The 16,991-nt window shown below is 41.1% G+C and overlaps 1 protein-coding gene across 5 annotated transcripts in view; it reads right to left on the reverse strand.

Annotated features, from left to right (window-relative positions):
- DPH6 (diphthamine biosynthesis 6) overlaps positions 1 to 5,585 on the reverse strand; it is a 239,935-nt gene extending 234,350 nt beyond the window's left edge. For all 5 annotated transcript variants that reach the window (XM_081886627.1, XM_081886628.1, XM_081886629.1 and 2 more), the window contains exons 1-3: positions 5,433 to 5,585; positions 1,811 to 1,905; positions 338 to 531 (exon numbers count right to left, since the gene is read on the reverse strand). In XM_081886627.1, the coding sequence (XP_081742753.1) occupies positions 338 to 531; positions 1,811 to 1,905; positions 5,433 to 5,455 (312 nt within the window). In that variant the 5' untranslated portion in view covers positions 5,456 to 5,585. The remainder of the gene's footprint in view (positions 1 to 337; positions 532 to 1,810; positions 1,906 to 5,432) is intronic.
- Between the last annotated feature and the right edge of the window lie 11,406 nt (positions 5,586 to 16,991).

Raw genomic sequence — 16,991 nt, forward strand, 5'->3', positions numbered from 1 at the left:
ATAATATATCAGCAGTGTAAAACCTGGAAGACATTGAATCACAAGGAGCATACAATTCTTCTTATGTTTCTCTTTTGTACTTCTTAGCATAAATCAGTTTTACTACTATAATGGGGTCTTTAGCCTGAAGTCAGGAAGCAACAATAAAGTGCAGAATAAGCTATAAATTAAGACCCATTTCATCTAAGTTTATTCTCTATAGGAAACGGCATGTAGAGCAAAATATATAGAGAGGAATACAAGAATGGTGACTACAGGCCTCGGGCCTACAGTCTAACTATATTGAACATTATTTATTTTTTTTAGCCTTAAGAAGAGGAATTCTCACACAACCTACCTTAACAAGTTTCAGAAGTTTATAAAGATCTTCAACCTCATCACCTTCACATCTGGTATATACTTTGCCAGTTTCCACACTGGTGCCCTTAATAGTGCGGCGATAAAGTGGCAAGCCCATGGCTTCTGCATATAACTCTATAGCATGGTGCCCCACTGTTTGATACATGTAGCTGTCCAGCTCATCAGTCCCTTCTGGAAGACAGACAAAAGTAAAGCTGTATTAGCTAATATTTACAATATGTACTAATAAGGTAGGAGAGCCTGCCCCCGGTTTTGTTTCAAATAGAACCCATCTGCACTATACATTTAAAGCAGTATTATACTATTTCAATCAGTCAAGTCTTGCCCCAAAGAATCCTGGGAACTGTAGTTTGTAAAGGGTGCTGAGAGGAGTTCGGAGACCCCCGTTTCTCTCATAGAACTAAAATTCTCATCACACTAAAAAACCACAGTTCCCAGAATTCTTGGGGGGGGGGAGCCATGACTGTTTAAAACATTATAATAATGCTTTAAATGTTTCGTGCAGATGTAGTTATAGATGAATCAACCTGACCACTTTTGTACATGGATGGGAATTACTTTATTCTCCAGCTTTGTGCAACTTTCCAACAAGTGTTTTGCCCCCCAAGTCACCATGGGAACAGCAGTTTCATGTTTTGTGGGTTGCTACTTACATATTTCCACCACTCTCCCAACAGGAAATAAAAGTGATAATGTCACAGGGGCAGAAACAACCATGTAATAACAACACAAAACAAAGCTGGCTTTGTAAACAATCATCTGTATCTCTCACATAGCAGCTTTGAGATGTTATAAATCACTTTTGATGTTTTATTACCGTCAAATGGTAGATAAATGTTGCGACATAAATAGTAAAGTACAGTAAAGTACATCAAATCTATATGCATACACAGAGCAATCAGCTTCTACTTTGTGTTGTTAGGTCTAATCCATGCAATTCTTTAAAAAGCCAAAGCCCTAAAAAGCTGCAAATGACAACTCCATAAAATAACCCATTATCCAGTAATAGAATAAAATAAGACTACAGCAAACCTGTCTTAAAAGAAGTCAAGAGATACTCCCAGCCTCCAACTCATGGAAGACAACCCAGAATGGCAACAAGGGACAGAGCTAGGCCCCTCATCCCCACTCCTTTTTTGTGTGCATTATAACTTTGGAGAATGCCTGAAGAAGGCTTTAGAATTAGAGAACTGCAAGCCCAGAAATTCATGTTGTGTATCAGAGCTGATAGTGCTTCCACACAAAAAATGCAACTCCTGGGTATGCCAAGCTCAGAATAATTTAGGTCAGCAGCAAAATCATTATTTGCTGCTATTATTAAACATCTGGGAGTCAGAAATCATTGCCGATTTAGGGCAAATCACTCAGAGATCTACCGGTAGAGATTCAACACTAATCCTCCAGCACAGTGAGTAGGGTGGCAGAGTTTGAGGGAATGTGAAATTCTCACCTTTGTTTTCAGCAGGTCTTAGATTGGCTAAGGCAACAATTTGGTGTCCAGCAGCAACACAATGCATCATATTGTAACAGCTGTCTTTCCCACCACTGGAATAAAAAGAATCAGTTGTATAAAAACAGCTCTGCAATGATTTCAAAATGAGAAAATATACAAATGAGAAAATGTCTACCGGGGTTTTTTTTAATAAAAAAGAACACTTTTCAGAAATCCTTAAGAAAGTTAAAAGTAGCACGTATATAATTTGGATTTTAAGTATTTGCACTCCAACCTATCACTTGCTGAATACACACTTGATATCCAGGCAGTGTTCTACACATGTAGGGGAGGCCTCAATTCTTTAACTTCACACAAGGCTCTCTGTGCCCAATTATTTCCACACAGAATAAATGGTGAGATCAAAATTCCAATTGCACAGAAGAGCATCACAGAACTTTGGATCCCAACCAGTGCTTTTTCAACATTGGGACTCTTGGGCTTATAATGATAATGATCTGGGCTAAACCTACATGGATCCTTTAAAAAAATATATACTCTGCAGCCAGGTCACAAGCTTGCCTCTGCACAAATAATGCATTTTACATTTCTCTGACTCAATGCCCAATTGGGTCTGTAATTGCTAGTGTGAAAAATGTGCATAAAAAAGAGTAAGATTGGTATGAAGAATAAAATGTCTCAGATTTTGCAGACGAGCTTTATACAAAAATGAGCCAGCGTTGTGCCATTCTGCTTGAGTGAAGTTATTAAAAACAAACCTTGAGCATAAGATAATTTACTGCAAGCAAAGCAACAAGCTTTAAAAGCACTTAAACCCCCGTTTTCAGTGACTTCACATAGGGTGAATCTCAAATGCAAAACAACGTTGTGTGGGTGCAAGACTGCCATCAGAGACAATTTAGCTGCTAAGGACATTAGATGGAATGAAAGCTACTAAATACCAAAGTACTTGTGATGCACAAATGCTTGATTCTTTACAGGTAATTTCCCTGGCTTTAAGAAAAGATGCTCCATTTGCTATTACTTCTCACAGCATTAATAGGGCTGTGCTCTTTAAAGAAAAGTAAGCACATCTAAAGTGCAAACCCCCCAAAAAAGAAAACTACACAAATATACTTAAAGCACAGTCCTGTACATGTCTATTCAGAAGTATGCCCCATTGAGGTGAATGGATTTACACCTCAGCAAGTAAGTATAGGATTGGTCCCACTGAATTCAAGAGCAGGTTATTAACACAAGCAGCAGTGTCTAAGTCAGGGGTTGTCAACCTGGTCCCTACTGCCCATTAGTGGGCTTTCCGGATTCTAGGTGGGCGGTAGGGGGTTCTACGACACAAGCTGAAACCTCCTTCCATCGAGCACTGGTAGGAGGTAAGGAAATTTTACCATCAAGAAAGATGCATTAGTGGGTGGTAGGTATAAAAAGGTTGACTACCCCTGATCTAAGTGCATATACTGTAGAAATAATGTATTTTTTTTTTTTAAGTCACAGATTGTGTTCTACCATCTCCCTGGGTACCTGAGCTGGGCTACACGTTGCTGCTAAGATGGCTTCCTTCAGTCAACCATATTAACCACGACTACCCAGTCCCTGGTCAGAGCATTAATCAGCATGCTACTCTGGTATATCTGCTTGTGCCACCCACAGCCAGAGATGGCTTTGGGTTGGAAGCAGCAGGGTTCATTTTTGACATCCCAATACAGTGGTACCTTGGGTTAAGAACTTAATTCATTCCGGAGGTCCGTTCTTAACCTGAAACTGTTCTTAACCTGAAGCACCACTTTGGCTAATGGGGCCTCCAGCCTCCGCCACACCACCGGAACATGATTTCTGTTCTCATCCTGAAGCAAAGTTCTTAACCCGAGGTACTATTTCTAGGTTAGCGGAGTCTGTAACCTGAAGCATATGTAACCCGAGGTACCACTGTATTTTCCTGCTGGAAACCTTCTCAACTACACACAAGCAACCCACTTTACCAATAAATACAGAACACAAACCCACTTTCCCACAAAAGCCCTAAATCACCACTATTTATCGAAGGTGACAATCTGTCCTTATGTCCCATTTCAAGGGTTTGTTAATTTGTATGAAACATGGCATCAATGTACCCCCAGAGTAATTCCACAAGAGGGAGGAGTCAAGTTGCAGAAGAAAATCACTACCTAATATGAAACGCAGGTGGTTGTGCATGAAACCCCTTCAAGCAAATCAAACCATATAACAAGGCCCTCCATGGACTCCTGGCCTTCAAATACCTGAGTAAGCTGCCTATGGGCAACTGCTCCCCTTGGCCTATGAATGTGTTTACACATGCATGCAAAACTTCCAACATTTTAGCTTACTTCTCAAACTGAAGGAAGCAGTCATATATGCATCCTATGAGAATGCAGGACAATAGCTAAAGCAGGAACTTCTGTGCACTTTATTGATGATAAACCACTAATCAGCCAAAGTGCAAAATTCTGCAAAGTGTTGATAGCCACCTTCACTAACAGATGAATGAAATGGCGGTCACCCGCAGGCCCATTTACCTCAAGCTGGTGATTAAGGTGTACAGACAGTATGGTGGACATGAGTCGGGGAGAAAATGTACGTGTGTGTGTCTGTTTGTGATAAGTGGTCCCCAGGTCTGGGGTAACTTGGCAGGAGGGCGAAGCACTACAAACTTGTGAGCTGAGCAAGCCCATTCCCTGAGGTTTTCAAGGTTCAGGAAGGCACAAAACACCTAATACATTTAGAAATAGCTCAGTTTCTTCAAGTTTGAGAACAAATCCCTGCAAAAACAAGTGTTTCCAAGGCCAGCTCCATCTGTTTCCTTTTGTAAATGTTGCCACGTTGTGTTCACACTATACCCTTAAAACACATTCAAAACACATTATTTCCTTCAAAGTATTCTGGACACTGTAACTTTTTAAGGGTTGTTAGGAACAGTAACTCTGAGTGGTAAACTACAGTGCCGAGGATTTTTTTAGGGAAAGAATGTGTTTCAAGTGTGCTTGAAAGGTATGGTGTGTAGGACACAGCATAAACTCAGCCCACGACTTCCCAACCCTACCTACAGAGAAGCAAGGGGTGAGGTGGACATCTGGGAGGCCACTGTGAGCTGGACTGGAGGGGACACATGACCTGATCCTGCATGCTCTTCTTATTGTTCTTAGGTGCAAGATCAAACAGATGGTTGTAAGAAAATCTCAGCACCTTCTATATTAAACCACACAGGCATAGAAAAAGCTGTCCTTGTTCCCACTATGCACAGGGCTGAAAGGGGAAGCAAAAAACAAAACCCCAAGGCGCATATGCTGCAGAGATGACCCGCAAATGCTGCACGGTTTTAAATCAGCCAGTCGACTCCGGAGAGAGCAAAGCAAAGCAGGAAGCCTGAGGTCAGACGGACTGAGAGGGGATAGAAAGGAAATTGCTGATTACAAACAGAAAGGGGGTGGCGGGAGGGAAATCTGATCCGAGGAGGCTTATCTTTGCTTGCCCCTTCACTTCACTCCGCCAGCCACCCCCGCGCTATATGGGGCTCCAGCACTTCTCCCTTATGTAGAAACCTTGCAGTGGAAATACTAGTCCATTGTGGGGGCAGCCCTTACACACACACACTGTTCTTTTTTACCTGATTAAAGCCACTACTTTCATGTTGCACAACACCTTGGGCTGGATTTAAGTGCATGCGAGGAGCGCCCGGGGTTAAGAGTGCAAGCCACCAACTAGGCGCAAACACACACTGCCTCTTCCAACCCACGTTGCTGCCCGGCTGCTGCTGCTGCTGCTGTCTGATGCTTCCTTCCCCGGGAAGTCCCGCCCGCCTGGGTTTGTCTTCCGAGCTGCCTGAACAAAACAATCACCTTTCGCAGCCCTGATGAGGCATTCCCTCCGTCCTTTTGGCAGCATGAAGTGCTGTCAGTCCTCAGGCGACAAACTGCAAGAGCCAGCCCTGCCGTCATATGAGCGGACGGTTAGTGGGGTGGCTAAATTTCAGGCACAGCGTCGGACAGCTATGAGCTGGCACTGAGGCGGTTTGTAGTGAGGGCAAGGCTGAGCGCACGTGTGCGACTGCTGCCTAGCTGCTGCGTGAGTTAGAAGCGCTTTTCCAGGTTCTCGCACGGCAGCGCTTAGACTGTGGCACGCTCCGCTCTGGGATTTGCATGCCAGGTTTCAGACCCAGAGCGTGGGAAGTAATAAAAAGAGTGCCTCTGAGCATGTGCCGGGTGCATTTCCGTCGTCGAGCAGCCAGAGCCAGTCAGTGTGTCGATTATGAAATGAAGGGAACTTCTACGCTACAGCCAGGCTTGAACGCCAAAATCCCCCTTTTTCTTTTAGTAAATCATTAGGTGAGCAAGTGTTGGAGGTTTACAGCCCCCAACCTAAACATGCTGTTAGAAAGGTTGGGGGCAAGCCCCATAAGCGTACCCAGGAAATTTTTGCGGCTAGGCAGGCAAAGTTGTTGTTTTGTTTTGTTTTTTTCAGGAAATGACCCCATAAAGAGGACATTTACGGGGTAATTTCAATGCTTTTCAATAATATTTGTGGATGGGGGGGGGGGGCAACAGCACACACCCACACCCTCTCTCTGCCCTACTCTATTCCAAGCAGTAGCAAGAGTCCGGGGGAATTCCAAGCGCTTACCCAGGGTCTGTGTTCCTTTGGAGAAAGTAGGCACAATGGAGGTTAGTACTTTAATGGTATATGCTTTATTTTACATACATATACAGTGGTACCTGGGGTTAAGTACTTAATTCGTTCTGGAGGTCTGTTCTTAACTTGAAACTGTTCTTAACCTGAAGCACCACTTTAGCTAATGGGGCCTTCTGCTGCCGCCACACCGCCAGAGCACGATTTCTGTTCTTATCCTGAAGCAAAGTTCTTAACCTGAAGCACTATTTCTGGGTTAGCAGAGTCTGTAACCTGAAGCGTATGTAACCTGAAGTGTCTGTAACCCGAGGTACCACTGTACAGCCTTTAGGCTTCAGTGGAGGGGTGCACAGCAGCTGCACCCCAAAACGCACCAGCTTGTCCTTAAAGCAGCATTACCAGTATCCTTTTTGCTCTACTGCCCATCTTGGTGTTCCAGGCACATAAAATCTTCCTGGTAGCATCTCATGGTACCTGGTATTCATTTGCATTCTAATGGTCAGTTCTTTTGAAATACTAATGGTTAATCCCCACCCTCTGGCATCACCTAGCAAAGGAGTTCCTCTGACTTCATCAACACTTTGACTAGGATTAAAGACTTGTACACACTTAGGACATTTACCTAGGTTAACTCTTCACATGCTCATGGCTGATGCTGAGAAGTAGGTCCACACATTTCAATACACATGGATCTTATTTATGTTCTCAAAAGTCTGATACACAGTCTTTCAACATAAACACTAATTAAACACCTCACACCCATTACCTAACCCGCTTTTAATATAAATAAATAAATGCTATATTACTCATTTCACAGTTTTAATGGCTCTAGCTCCAGTTAGGCTCCCTACTACTTTATGTAATAGGAAATTGCCAGGCAGGGGAGAAAACAAGTACAGTGGTACCTTGGTTTTCGAACGTAATCTCTTCCGGAAGACTGTTGAAGTTCTGAAGCGCTCAAAAAGTGAAACTCAATAGCCGACAGCTAGGCCTCGGGATCTTGCACTCAGCGGAAGCCGCGTGGCATGTTCGACTTCTGAGGTGTGTTCAAAAACCGAAGCATGTACTTCCAGGTTTACGATGTTCAAGTTCCGAAACATTCGGCAATGGAAACGTTCGAAAACCAAGGTACCATATGTATCTAATGTGTACAGAAGTATAAAAGTTTTAGGAACTTCTGGTTGTCAGAGGAAGAGAGCTAGATTTGAAGCCGTACTTATGTACTTAGAATCATGGAGTTGGACAGGATCTCTAAAGGTCATTTCCAATCCCCTGCTGTTCAGACTAGTCCATAGATAACTGAGTGCTTTGATTGTAATTATAGGTGTGTGACATATACGTCCTGCTATAGTTTTTGTAGCCAAGTGACAGGAGGTGAATAGCCTGGAATTAGCTTGCTTAGGAGAGATCTCCCCAAATGCCTCTTCTCCAAAGGAGCTGCAGAGAAAGATGGCCTGTATGCATTTTGGTGAATTTGTGACATCACACTTAATTCCCTCCTATGGACTTCACCACCAAAATACAAAAGTAACAAAAATACAGCTGCTATGTCTTCCATGTGGTGCTAATATGGTCTGTATTGCCTGCAAGACACTCCTTTTTTATTGGGGAGTAAATCCAGTAAAATGATTTTTAATGAATGGATTTATATAAGAATAAATCTGGCTGCAAGCCTTTGGATCGTTTTAAAGTACAGTCATACCTCTAGTTGCGTTAGGTTCATGTTGCGGATTTTTGGGTTGCGAACGCAGCAAACCCGGAAGTGTATACTTCTGGGTTTTGCCGCACGTGCAGAAGCATTCTGCACACTTTGCGCATGTGCAGAAGCGCACTGTTGCGGCACATGCACACGCAGAAGCAGCACTCTACTTATGAACTTTTCGGCACCCTGGAACGGATCGCGCCCGTAAGTAGAGATACCACTGTATTTGGAGAACTGTGGAACCTGAACAACCCAACATTTGAAGGCCAATTCTGAGCATGATAAACTAGTACGGACCAATGTGTTGTGCAGACAGGAAGAAGAAAAGCGAAAACCGACCTTTGATGCCCGGTGGATGGGGGCACAGGATAAGAAATGCAGGATGACAGAAATGTGCAGATTAGAGGACTGGCACTGTGGAAGAATGCCATCTTAAGAGCTACTATTTGGTTTGCCTGAGTGTGGAACCTGCAGTCATTCAGATGGAAGCTTTTAATGTTTGATGCATTACTGTATTTTAATATTTTGTTGGAAGCCACCCAGAGTGGCTGGGGAGGCCTGGCCAGATGGGCGGGGTATAAGTAAGATATTATTATTATTATTATTATTATTATTATTATTATTATTATTATGCCTGGCACCAAAGGGCTTCCCCCCCCCACATTTAATACTTACCATTCTTACATTCTGCTGGGCATTTAGATTGGGTTAGGCTTGTCCTGTTTATGCTATATGTATTTTTTTTCAGGGGGTGTTGATATTGCTTTTTGAATTGAATTGAAACATTACTGGTTTCCTGTTCTTAATTCATATATAAATATAGATAATACTGTTTGTATTTTATACTGCAGGTCACATCAAGACTGTGTGTTTTTTAGTATAAAGCATAGCAGATAAGAAATGGAAATAACAGTGATGGTAGTTATTACAAAAATACAAATATTCATATAATAATCAGGATTATTCCCATAATTCTTAGGAACTTCCAAATAAAGTGGATGATCCAAATCAGATTGCATACTATGAAAGCTTGTGATTGTCCAGAGGGAAGGATTGTAACTTTTTGCTATTATAGCTGTGAAAAGAAGCAATCCAGGCATGTTCTTAATTAAAGCACTAAGTCCAGAGGATATGTAGAAGTTTCAGACATAAAATGCTTAGTAAAGCCTGCTGATGGGAAATAATCACCCACTCAGAAACACCGTAAAAATGTGACACTTGTTTTAAAAACACTTAAAAATGTACACTGAGTTGTTATTTGAGCTGCAATCATCCACACAATTGTTTGGGGAAATGTATTAATGACTCTGACTTGATTTAATGGAGAAGCACTACACGGGTATTTTTATTTATGATAGTCTACAAACAAGGACAAATATTTTAAACCTGATTGGCTAACATGATTAGAACAGCGGGGGACAAGCCTACAAAGAATATTGTAAACAAGTTATTTGTGATCCTCTTTGGAAGTCCATAAAAGTGGTTATTTTATAAAGGCTTTGTAATGCAGGTTTCGACAGATCAGTCTTTTTGCAACATATTCTTCCTTAGCAACATTAGTTTCAGCAAAACTAAAAACAAAAAAGTGTTGTTTTCCTTCCTTAGAGGCTCTGCTATTAATATTATTGCCTAAAATAGTACCTAATACAGAAGTTATTTTCTGTCTTCTAGTTTGGTTGCATTCTCGTATACATCCTTTCACATTTATTTTTAGCTGTAATCTTCCCGTCATTTTTCAGTATCTTAATAGAACAGAAGAAACTGAAGGCATACAACTTAGACTTGATTTACTCTTTGCCCTGACAGGTGTGACCTGAAAGTGACAGAATGGAGTGGTTAGAAGAAATAACCTTGGAAACATTTTGTCGAGCAATGCCAGAGCTTGCTGAATAGGCAAAGCCTTTCTGACAATATTTTAATGCAACAGATGTACAGTTGTTATTGGTCTCCCTTTGCTCAAGGGAAACCCTCCATTCGTGGGCTGGATGTTTGCAGTTAAGAATTTGCATAGAGAAAGAGCCCGTGGCTCAGTGCTGGAGTACATGGTTTGCATGAAGATGGTCCAAGCTCCAGTCCCTGGTATTTCCTGTTGAAGGATCTTGAGTAGAAGACCTAAAAAGAGCGGCCTCTTGAGATCTTGGTTGGCTGTTGCCAATCAAGGTGGACCAGGGATAGGGAGCACATGGCCCTCCAGAGGTCTCCAACTCCCATCAGTCCCAGTCAGCATAGCCCACGCTCAGAGATGATGGGGGTTGTAGAACATTTGGAGGGCCACAGGTTTCCCACTCCTGAAGCAGACAATATACAGTGGACCAGTACTCTGATCCAATATAATATGTATTTATATGAATATCAAAAGTCATGTATTTGATAGTTATTACAGTCACTCGCTGACAAGGTCTATCCCGAGTTAATGTGGCTTTAGAGCTCAGGGGTCCACAGTTGACATGATTTTCTCATTGTACAGCTTCAGGAGGTCTGCTAAGAGCAGAGGTACCCTTTGTACATCACCTTCATAGATCAGATGATGGCCTTTGACTTTGTCAGCTGAAAAGGACACAGACTGCTCAGCCAGGTCGGATGCCCACCTAAGCTTCACAAGATGATCCTTCCACAAGAACATGCACAGCACCATCCAGTCTAACGGCTCATCCTTGGACACCTTCACTATAAAGAACAGTGTGAAACAGGGCTGTGTTCTTGCCCCGACTCTCTAGAGCCACAGCAGGCATTGTAACTCTCCATGTTTTGACTTCACGCACAACCACAAAGGCATACTCCTTCATTGTCCCCCAAGACAGATAGATGCCAGTATGCTGCTAGTGTTGGGAAAAAATGAATGCACGTGTGATTTTGTGACATTTTTAAAAACTGGTTTTGCTTTATTTTATTTTACTTCCTTAGAGGCTGACTCTTCTCTGCTCAAGCTTAGGAACACTCGTGTCTTCACTCCACACTCTGCTGTGATTCTAAGTTAAGAAGAAGATACCAGCTACAGTGGTACCTCGGGTTAAGTACTTAATTCGTTCCGAAGGTCCGTTCTTAACCTGAAACTTTTCTTAACCTGAAGCACCACTTTAGCTAATGGGGCCTCCCGCTGCCCCGGGAGCACAATTTCTGTTTTTATCCTGAACCAAAATTTTTAACCTGAAGCACTATTTCTGGGTTAGCGGAGTCTGTAACCTGAAGCGTATGTAACCTGAAGCGTATGTAACCCGAGGTACCACTGTACTGATATATATATATTTCACAACTAGAATAGTGCTGTGTGTAACCCATGAATATCTATGGTTGAATTTAGGATATTAGTGGTGGGGCATGTCTGGAGCTAAAGAGTGGCACAGATCAAGTGGCACAGATCAAGGCCCTATCCATATCATACATACTAAATAGTGGCACAGATCAAGGCCCTATCCATTCAAAGCACGGTAATACCACTTTAACAGTCATGGCTTCCCCCAAAGAATCCTGGGAACTGTAGCTGGTTAAGGATGTTGGGAATCATAGCTCTCTGAGGGGTCTTTTAACAATTCTCAGCACCCTTAGCAAGCTATAGTTCCTAGGATTCTTTGGGCAAAGTCATGACTGTTAAAGTGCTTTCAATGTATGGTGTCTCAAGAATAATATCAACAGCATTAACAAGGAAGCATGTGAGCCTATAGGTACAGGTCAGGATGATGAGCACTGCGAAGCCAGTTAGTATAAAATGAACCAAGCTAGCATAGTGCAGCGATGTGCCACAGACTCTACCTTATGTGTTACAAAATGGAGCTCTTTTCCCCAGGAAGATAAATTCTGCCTGCTAATGAATTGGTATGTGATCACTATAGGTTTGCTATGATAGACTGGGATCCGAAGGGTTACGTATGTTTCCCCAGCAAACTACACATACTCTCCCCAATGCAGCCTTTTATGCGCTCTGAAGAGCTTTTTTTTTTAGTATTTCAGGAATATTTGGAGTTAGCTTTGGTATTGCAAAAGAGGGTGTAGCTGGAAGGGAAGACGCAAACTCATTCTGTGCACAGGAAAGTGCTTTCTGGTAATTCACCCAGCTAACTTGCTTTTGCTTTTTTCATGAAAAGTGGTGCATAAAATTATAAAATAAAGTAACAACCCTTTAACTCACTTGAGTTAATGGGTTCAAACAAGGATGCCATGAACTATTTGCAAGAGGAACGCTACTGACCCAAGACGCCTCATAAATTTTGTGGACAAACAGTTCCTCATGTGTTAAGAATTGGAAGCTAATGTGACTCAAATTACCAGAAAGATTTTAGAAAACAATCATTTTTCATTGAGATTTTAGCATGCAGGAAGTGGCTTTCACAAAGCAATTTTATCACTTGAATGGGAAAATCATGACTATTCTTTCATCTTAAATATACACGCTAGGATTAGCCAATAAAATGATGAGTACATCCATTAATCCATTCTTCTCAAATGTGCCAGGATGTGTTTTTCTAATTTCTATTAATCTAAAAAGTCTTGCAACTGTTGCAACACATCTCCCCAGCCCAATTATTTGGCTTCTTTGTAGCATAATAAAGCATTAGCATCCTTTTCTTGCCATTCTTGCATAGGTTTGTCTTGGAGACAGAGAACATCTTCTTTGCCAAGAATTATTGAGCAGAACAATATATGGCATGCCAGCTGGATAGACAACAACAAGGGAAGACAAAGTGGTCAGGATATTGACTGCTGAGGCATCGGGGAGGGAATTCTGAAGAGTGCATCTTCGGGAAATAACTCTGATATGTCAGCTCTCTTGTCAACATCAAGCTTTAATCAGTTCAGTCTTTTTTGTTGCTGGGTCTTCCACCTTGTAATTGAGCCTGACATATACAATTCATTCTTCCCGCTGGCTCTGGATATATAACTCCTGTCATGGTCAATTATTAGGTGATAGGGCCTGAAACCACTGGGATGGTTGCTTAAAAGCATCTTGTACAGACATCCCAAATGAAAGACAAAATTCTAATTTGCCTGGAGAACATGAAATGCATTTCTCTCACACAAAAACCCTTTTAGCTATAGTAAGAGTATTTCCATTAAATGTAAAGGAAAAGGAACTGATTTTACTTTAAACCAGTTTGCAGGGAAAGGGCTAGGTAGGTTATCCGTGCAGGCAAAATTGTGATAAAGCATTTCCTAGGTTGAGGCGGTTACGACTGCAAGGGGAGGTTGCCGTGTTTGAATGTGTCCCTGTATAAACACGCTATCACACAGTATCGGATGTCGAAAGCATAGCCTTACCCCCTGGCATGTTACTTGTTTAGTACAGAGCTTTTTTTTATGAAGTAGCACTGAAACATACAAACATCTACCTGCAGCCTGAAATGGTCAAGCATGGTCAAGTTCAATTCAAATAGAATTATAGCTTATTAACATTGCTGTTGGATACGAATGTCATCCCTCCAGAAATAAACATGAGACCACATGTACTGTTAGGTTATAACTTGCAACAGGACACAAGACCGCTGCCATTTTTACCATATGCGCATGGCTGAAAATGACATTCTGTCAGATTGGAAAGTTGCATTTGTATCAACATTATTATAATTTATTGAATTTATATACCGCTCTATACCTGGAGGTCTCAGGGCAGTTCACAGAATAAAATCAAAATATAAAACCACAAAATACATAATAAAACAACAACAACAACCCAATAGCTCCCCACTCTCCAAAACCCCACATTTTAAAAGGGCATAGGATCCTCACAACATTTAAAGGAAGATAATTAATAAACCTGGGCAATTAATAAACCAGCCACTGGCTGGAAAGACCATGATCTCAGAAATATCTGCAGCAATATTTATTGGCATCCAAATTGGCTGGGTTGTGGATTGAGAAGTACTTGTAGATAGCAGATACAGTATTGATATAGTGGATGTGGGTTACATGTTTATTCAGAACTCTTGTGTTGTTGAATACTCTTGCAGTCCGTGGCTGTCCAGTTCTATACACCCTCAGATTTGTCAACTAAGATCCATTTAAGAGTCTAAACATTCATCAATTTATTGGAAAATCTCAGCCCTTCGCAAATTCATGAATTAGGTCTTCCACAATCTGGTGTCCTCAGACCCCAGTTCCTATCAGCCCCAGCCAGCATAGCCAATGATCAGGGACGATGGGCTGCTTTAGCAAAAGAAATTGATGTTTGAAGCACATTGGCCTTATATTTGCTTATGACTTATTTAATCCTAATTTAATTGTTCCCTTTGTAAATTATTGATATACTGCTGCTTAGCAGGAAAGGGAGAAGAAAACAGGTGAAATGCCACAAAAGGGTCAAGTTACACTGCAATAGCTTTAAAGTTCAAGCACTGTTAAGTCAATAATAAGCAATTTCTTCTCTAAATTTCAGCATTTGACCAAAATTCATAAATAAAGCCTAAAATATTACCCAAAATGCATTTCATGGGGAAGGACAGGGGAAAGGAAACTGGATACAGCATATCACTAAAGCTTTGACACAAATCCAAACAAAATACAATTAATACTTGATGTAAAAATGGCAAGTATTTGGACAATAAATTGTGTGTAACTGAGGGAGCTGTGAGGGCAATTTGAGCTTTGGAAATGGTTTCATATCATGGAATAATGATATGTAATGGAGCCAAGGCAGCCTCTCCTTTCTCTCGCTTGGGGAATTGCAACACCAAGCACAACACTCTCATTTTGTTTTTTCCACATCCTTCAATGGGCAGCCGGCCTTAAAACCTCTTAAAGGCAGCAAACATGCAAAGCTTTGTACATTTGTAACCCTCATTTCGAGTTTGTGTTACATCAATGGCAGGAATATTTGTTGTCATTTTATCCGTTTTGACCAATAATTCTCTGTATTTCCTGCAAGAAATTTGAGTGATGCAAATGACCTTATTTTTACAGCATGCTTTTATTAAATAGTTTATTATTTTGGCAGACTAATAAAGATTTTGGTATTTGCTTTTATTTGCAATAATATTACCACCACATAAAAAAAGATTTTATGTTCTTTTTGAGGAACAAGGAGGATAAAAGTGTTGATGGATAGCGCAACGGAGGCATCAGCAATGAGCTGGAAATGAGACGCATAAATATGAAAGCAGAGCTAAGAAAATAGAACTGCACCCTTGGCCTTTCTTAAAAGAACATGTGCATGCCACAGCTCATTCACACTCTTAAAAGAAACGCCTTTTGTTTCAGCGCATTGGGGAAATGCATGCAAAGTCTGAATCACTATTAACACGCCTAGCTTCTTGGCATCTTTCTAATAATTAAAATAAAATTATGAATTTGTTCCAAGACATTTGAAGAGACATTTTCAATCAGCAGTGGTTAGAGGGATTTTTTTTTTAAAGGAATGGCATCTGCTTCATTTGAGATACAAGAAAAATCTATTCTCTTTACAGATCTTAAAACATGACACACACACACAAATGAATGGGTCTTGGTAGTAAGGTAATAGCTGGATGAAGAGTCTGATTCCATAGTTCTTTGTCATAATGTTTAAAAAGCTTACTTTTAGCAGTGCTAAGCAATGACATTGCAAGCCGGGCATGAGGATATACCTGTTTTACTAACAGGAAACAAGAATCTGAAAAAGAAATAGTAATTCTGATCAAAGCTACCCGTAGGTGAGCAAAACCTACATTTTTAAAAGCCCCGTATTCAATCTTAATGTCACACACACACGTGTGTCTGCGGCTAAACCACATCCCAATGGGACTACTCGGAACATTGCCCTTGACCATTTCTCGTGGTATATGTATCAACATCTTATCATTGTTTATGGGAAAGGAACATGCACAATGCAAACCAAGTTGCTTAGTTTGTATAACTTTTACATTCACTATGTGTCTAACGTGTGTAAACGCCTCCTAACCAAATGCTGATTTAGAAGAAGAATCGCTTGAGGTTTTTAGTTTGTTTTTTTCCAAATCAAAATTTGCACAAAGTGATGATGGGCCAGTATACTTCTGATTCTTTATGAGGTAGAATGGGAAGGCAGGCAAGTTGTCAGCCTGATTTGGAAACTGAATTGTCAGGAATCTGCTTTTAATTTTACATCCTTCGTTTTGTAGGAGGATTTGCCTCACAGGGAGCTGCATTTCTCAGAGCTATCTAAAAGGCAATCAGAAGGCAAGATTCTCAAAATCCGAGTCTGGGGTGTGGGGTGTGGGGTGGGATAGTGCATTTAACAATTAGTGATGTGCCAGGGCTTAAAATTCCGAAAGCTGCCTGTGCCCCATGCCAGTGACTCTTTCTCTGCCAGTAGTAGTCAGAGCTTTCCTGGGATGTCATCCAACCATAGTGGCATATAATGGATAGCAGACTACATTTTTACAGTTGGAGGTGAAATCGAAAGTTGCACTATGCAAAGAAGTGATGAATTTGCATCCCTGAACGTTGCCTAGCAATAAGCGATGGAATGCTAATGTCGACTTTAACCATAAAAAAGGGGCTTTTGCATTCACACCCAAAATTGCACCATTTTTTAAAAAAAGGAAAAGGAAAAAATTGAATAAGAGTGAACTGAAATAACAACACAATTTGTCTCTTGCAATCAGATTTTAAATGGGGAATTCTCCATGGATTAATGGAGAGGAGGGGAAAATAAGAAGGCAGAGAAAACATTCAAATCAATTTGATTTGAATTAATTTTAGAATGAAATGATTTTAGAATGTTGTACTATTTGATTGTTGTTAGCTGCCCTGAGCCTGGCTTCGGCTGGGGAGGGCGGGATATAAATAAAATTTATTATTATTATTATTATTATTATTCCTGGCCTGGGCTCCGTAAGTTGGGTTTTAATGGGTGGAATTCAAGTTTTACTTCGAGTAGACCCATGGAAA

Source organism: Podarcis melisellensis (genome assembly GCF_964234715.1).
Source record: "Podarcis melisellensis genome assembly, chromosome: 1".
NCBI lineage: Eukaryota > Metazoa > Chordata > Lepidosauria > Squamata > Lacertidae > Podarcis > Podarcis melisellensis.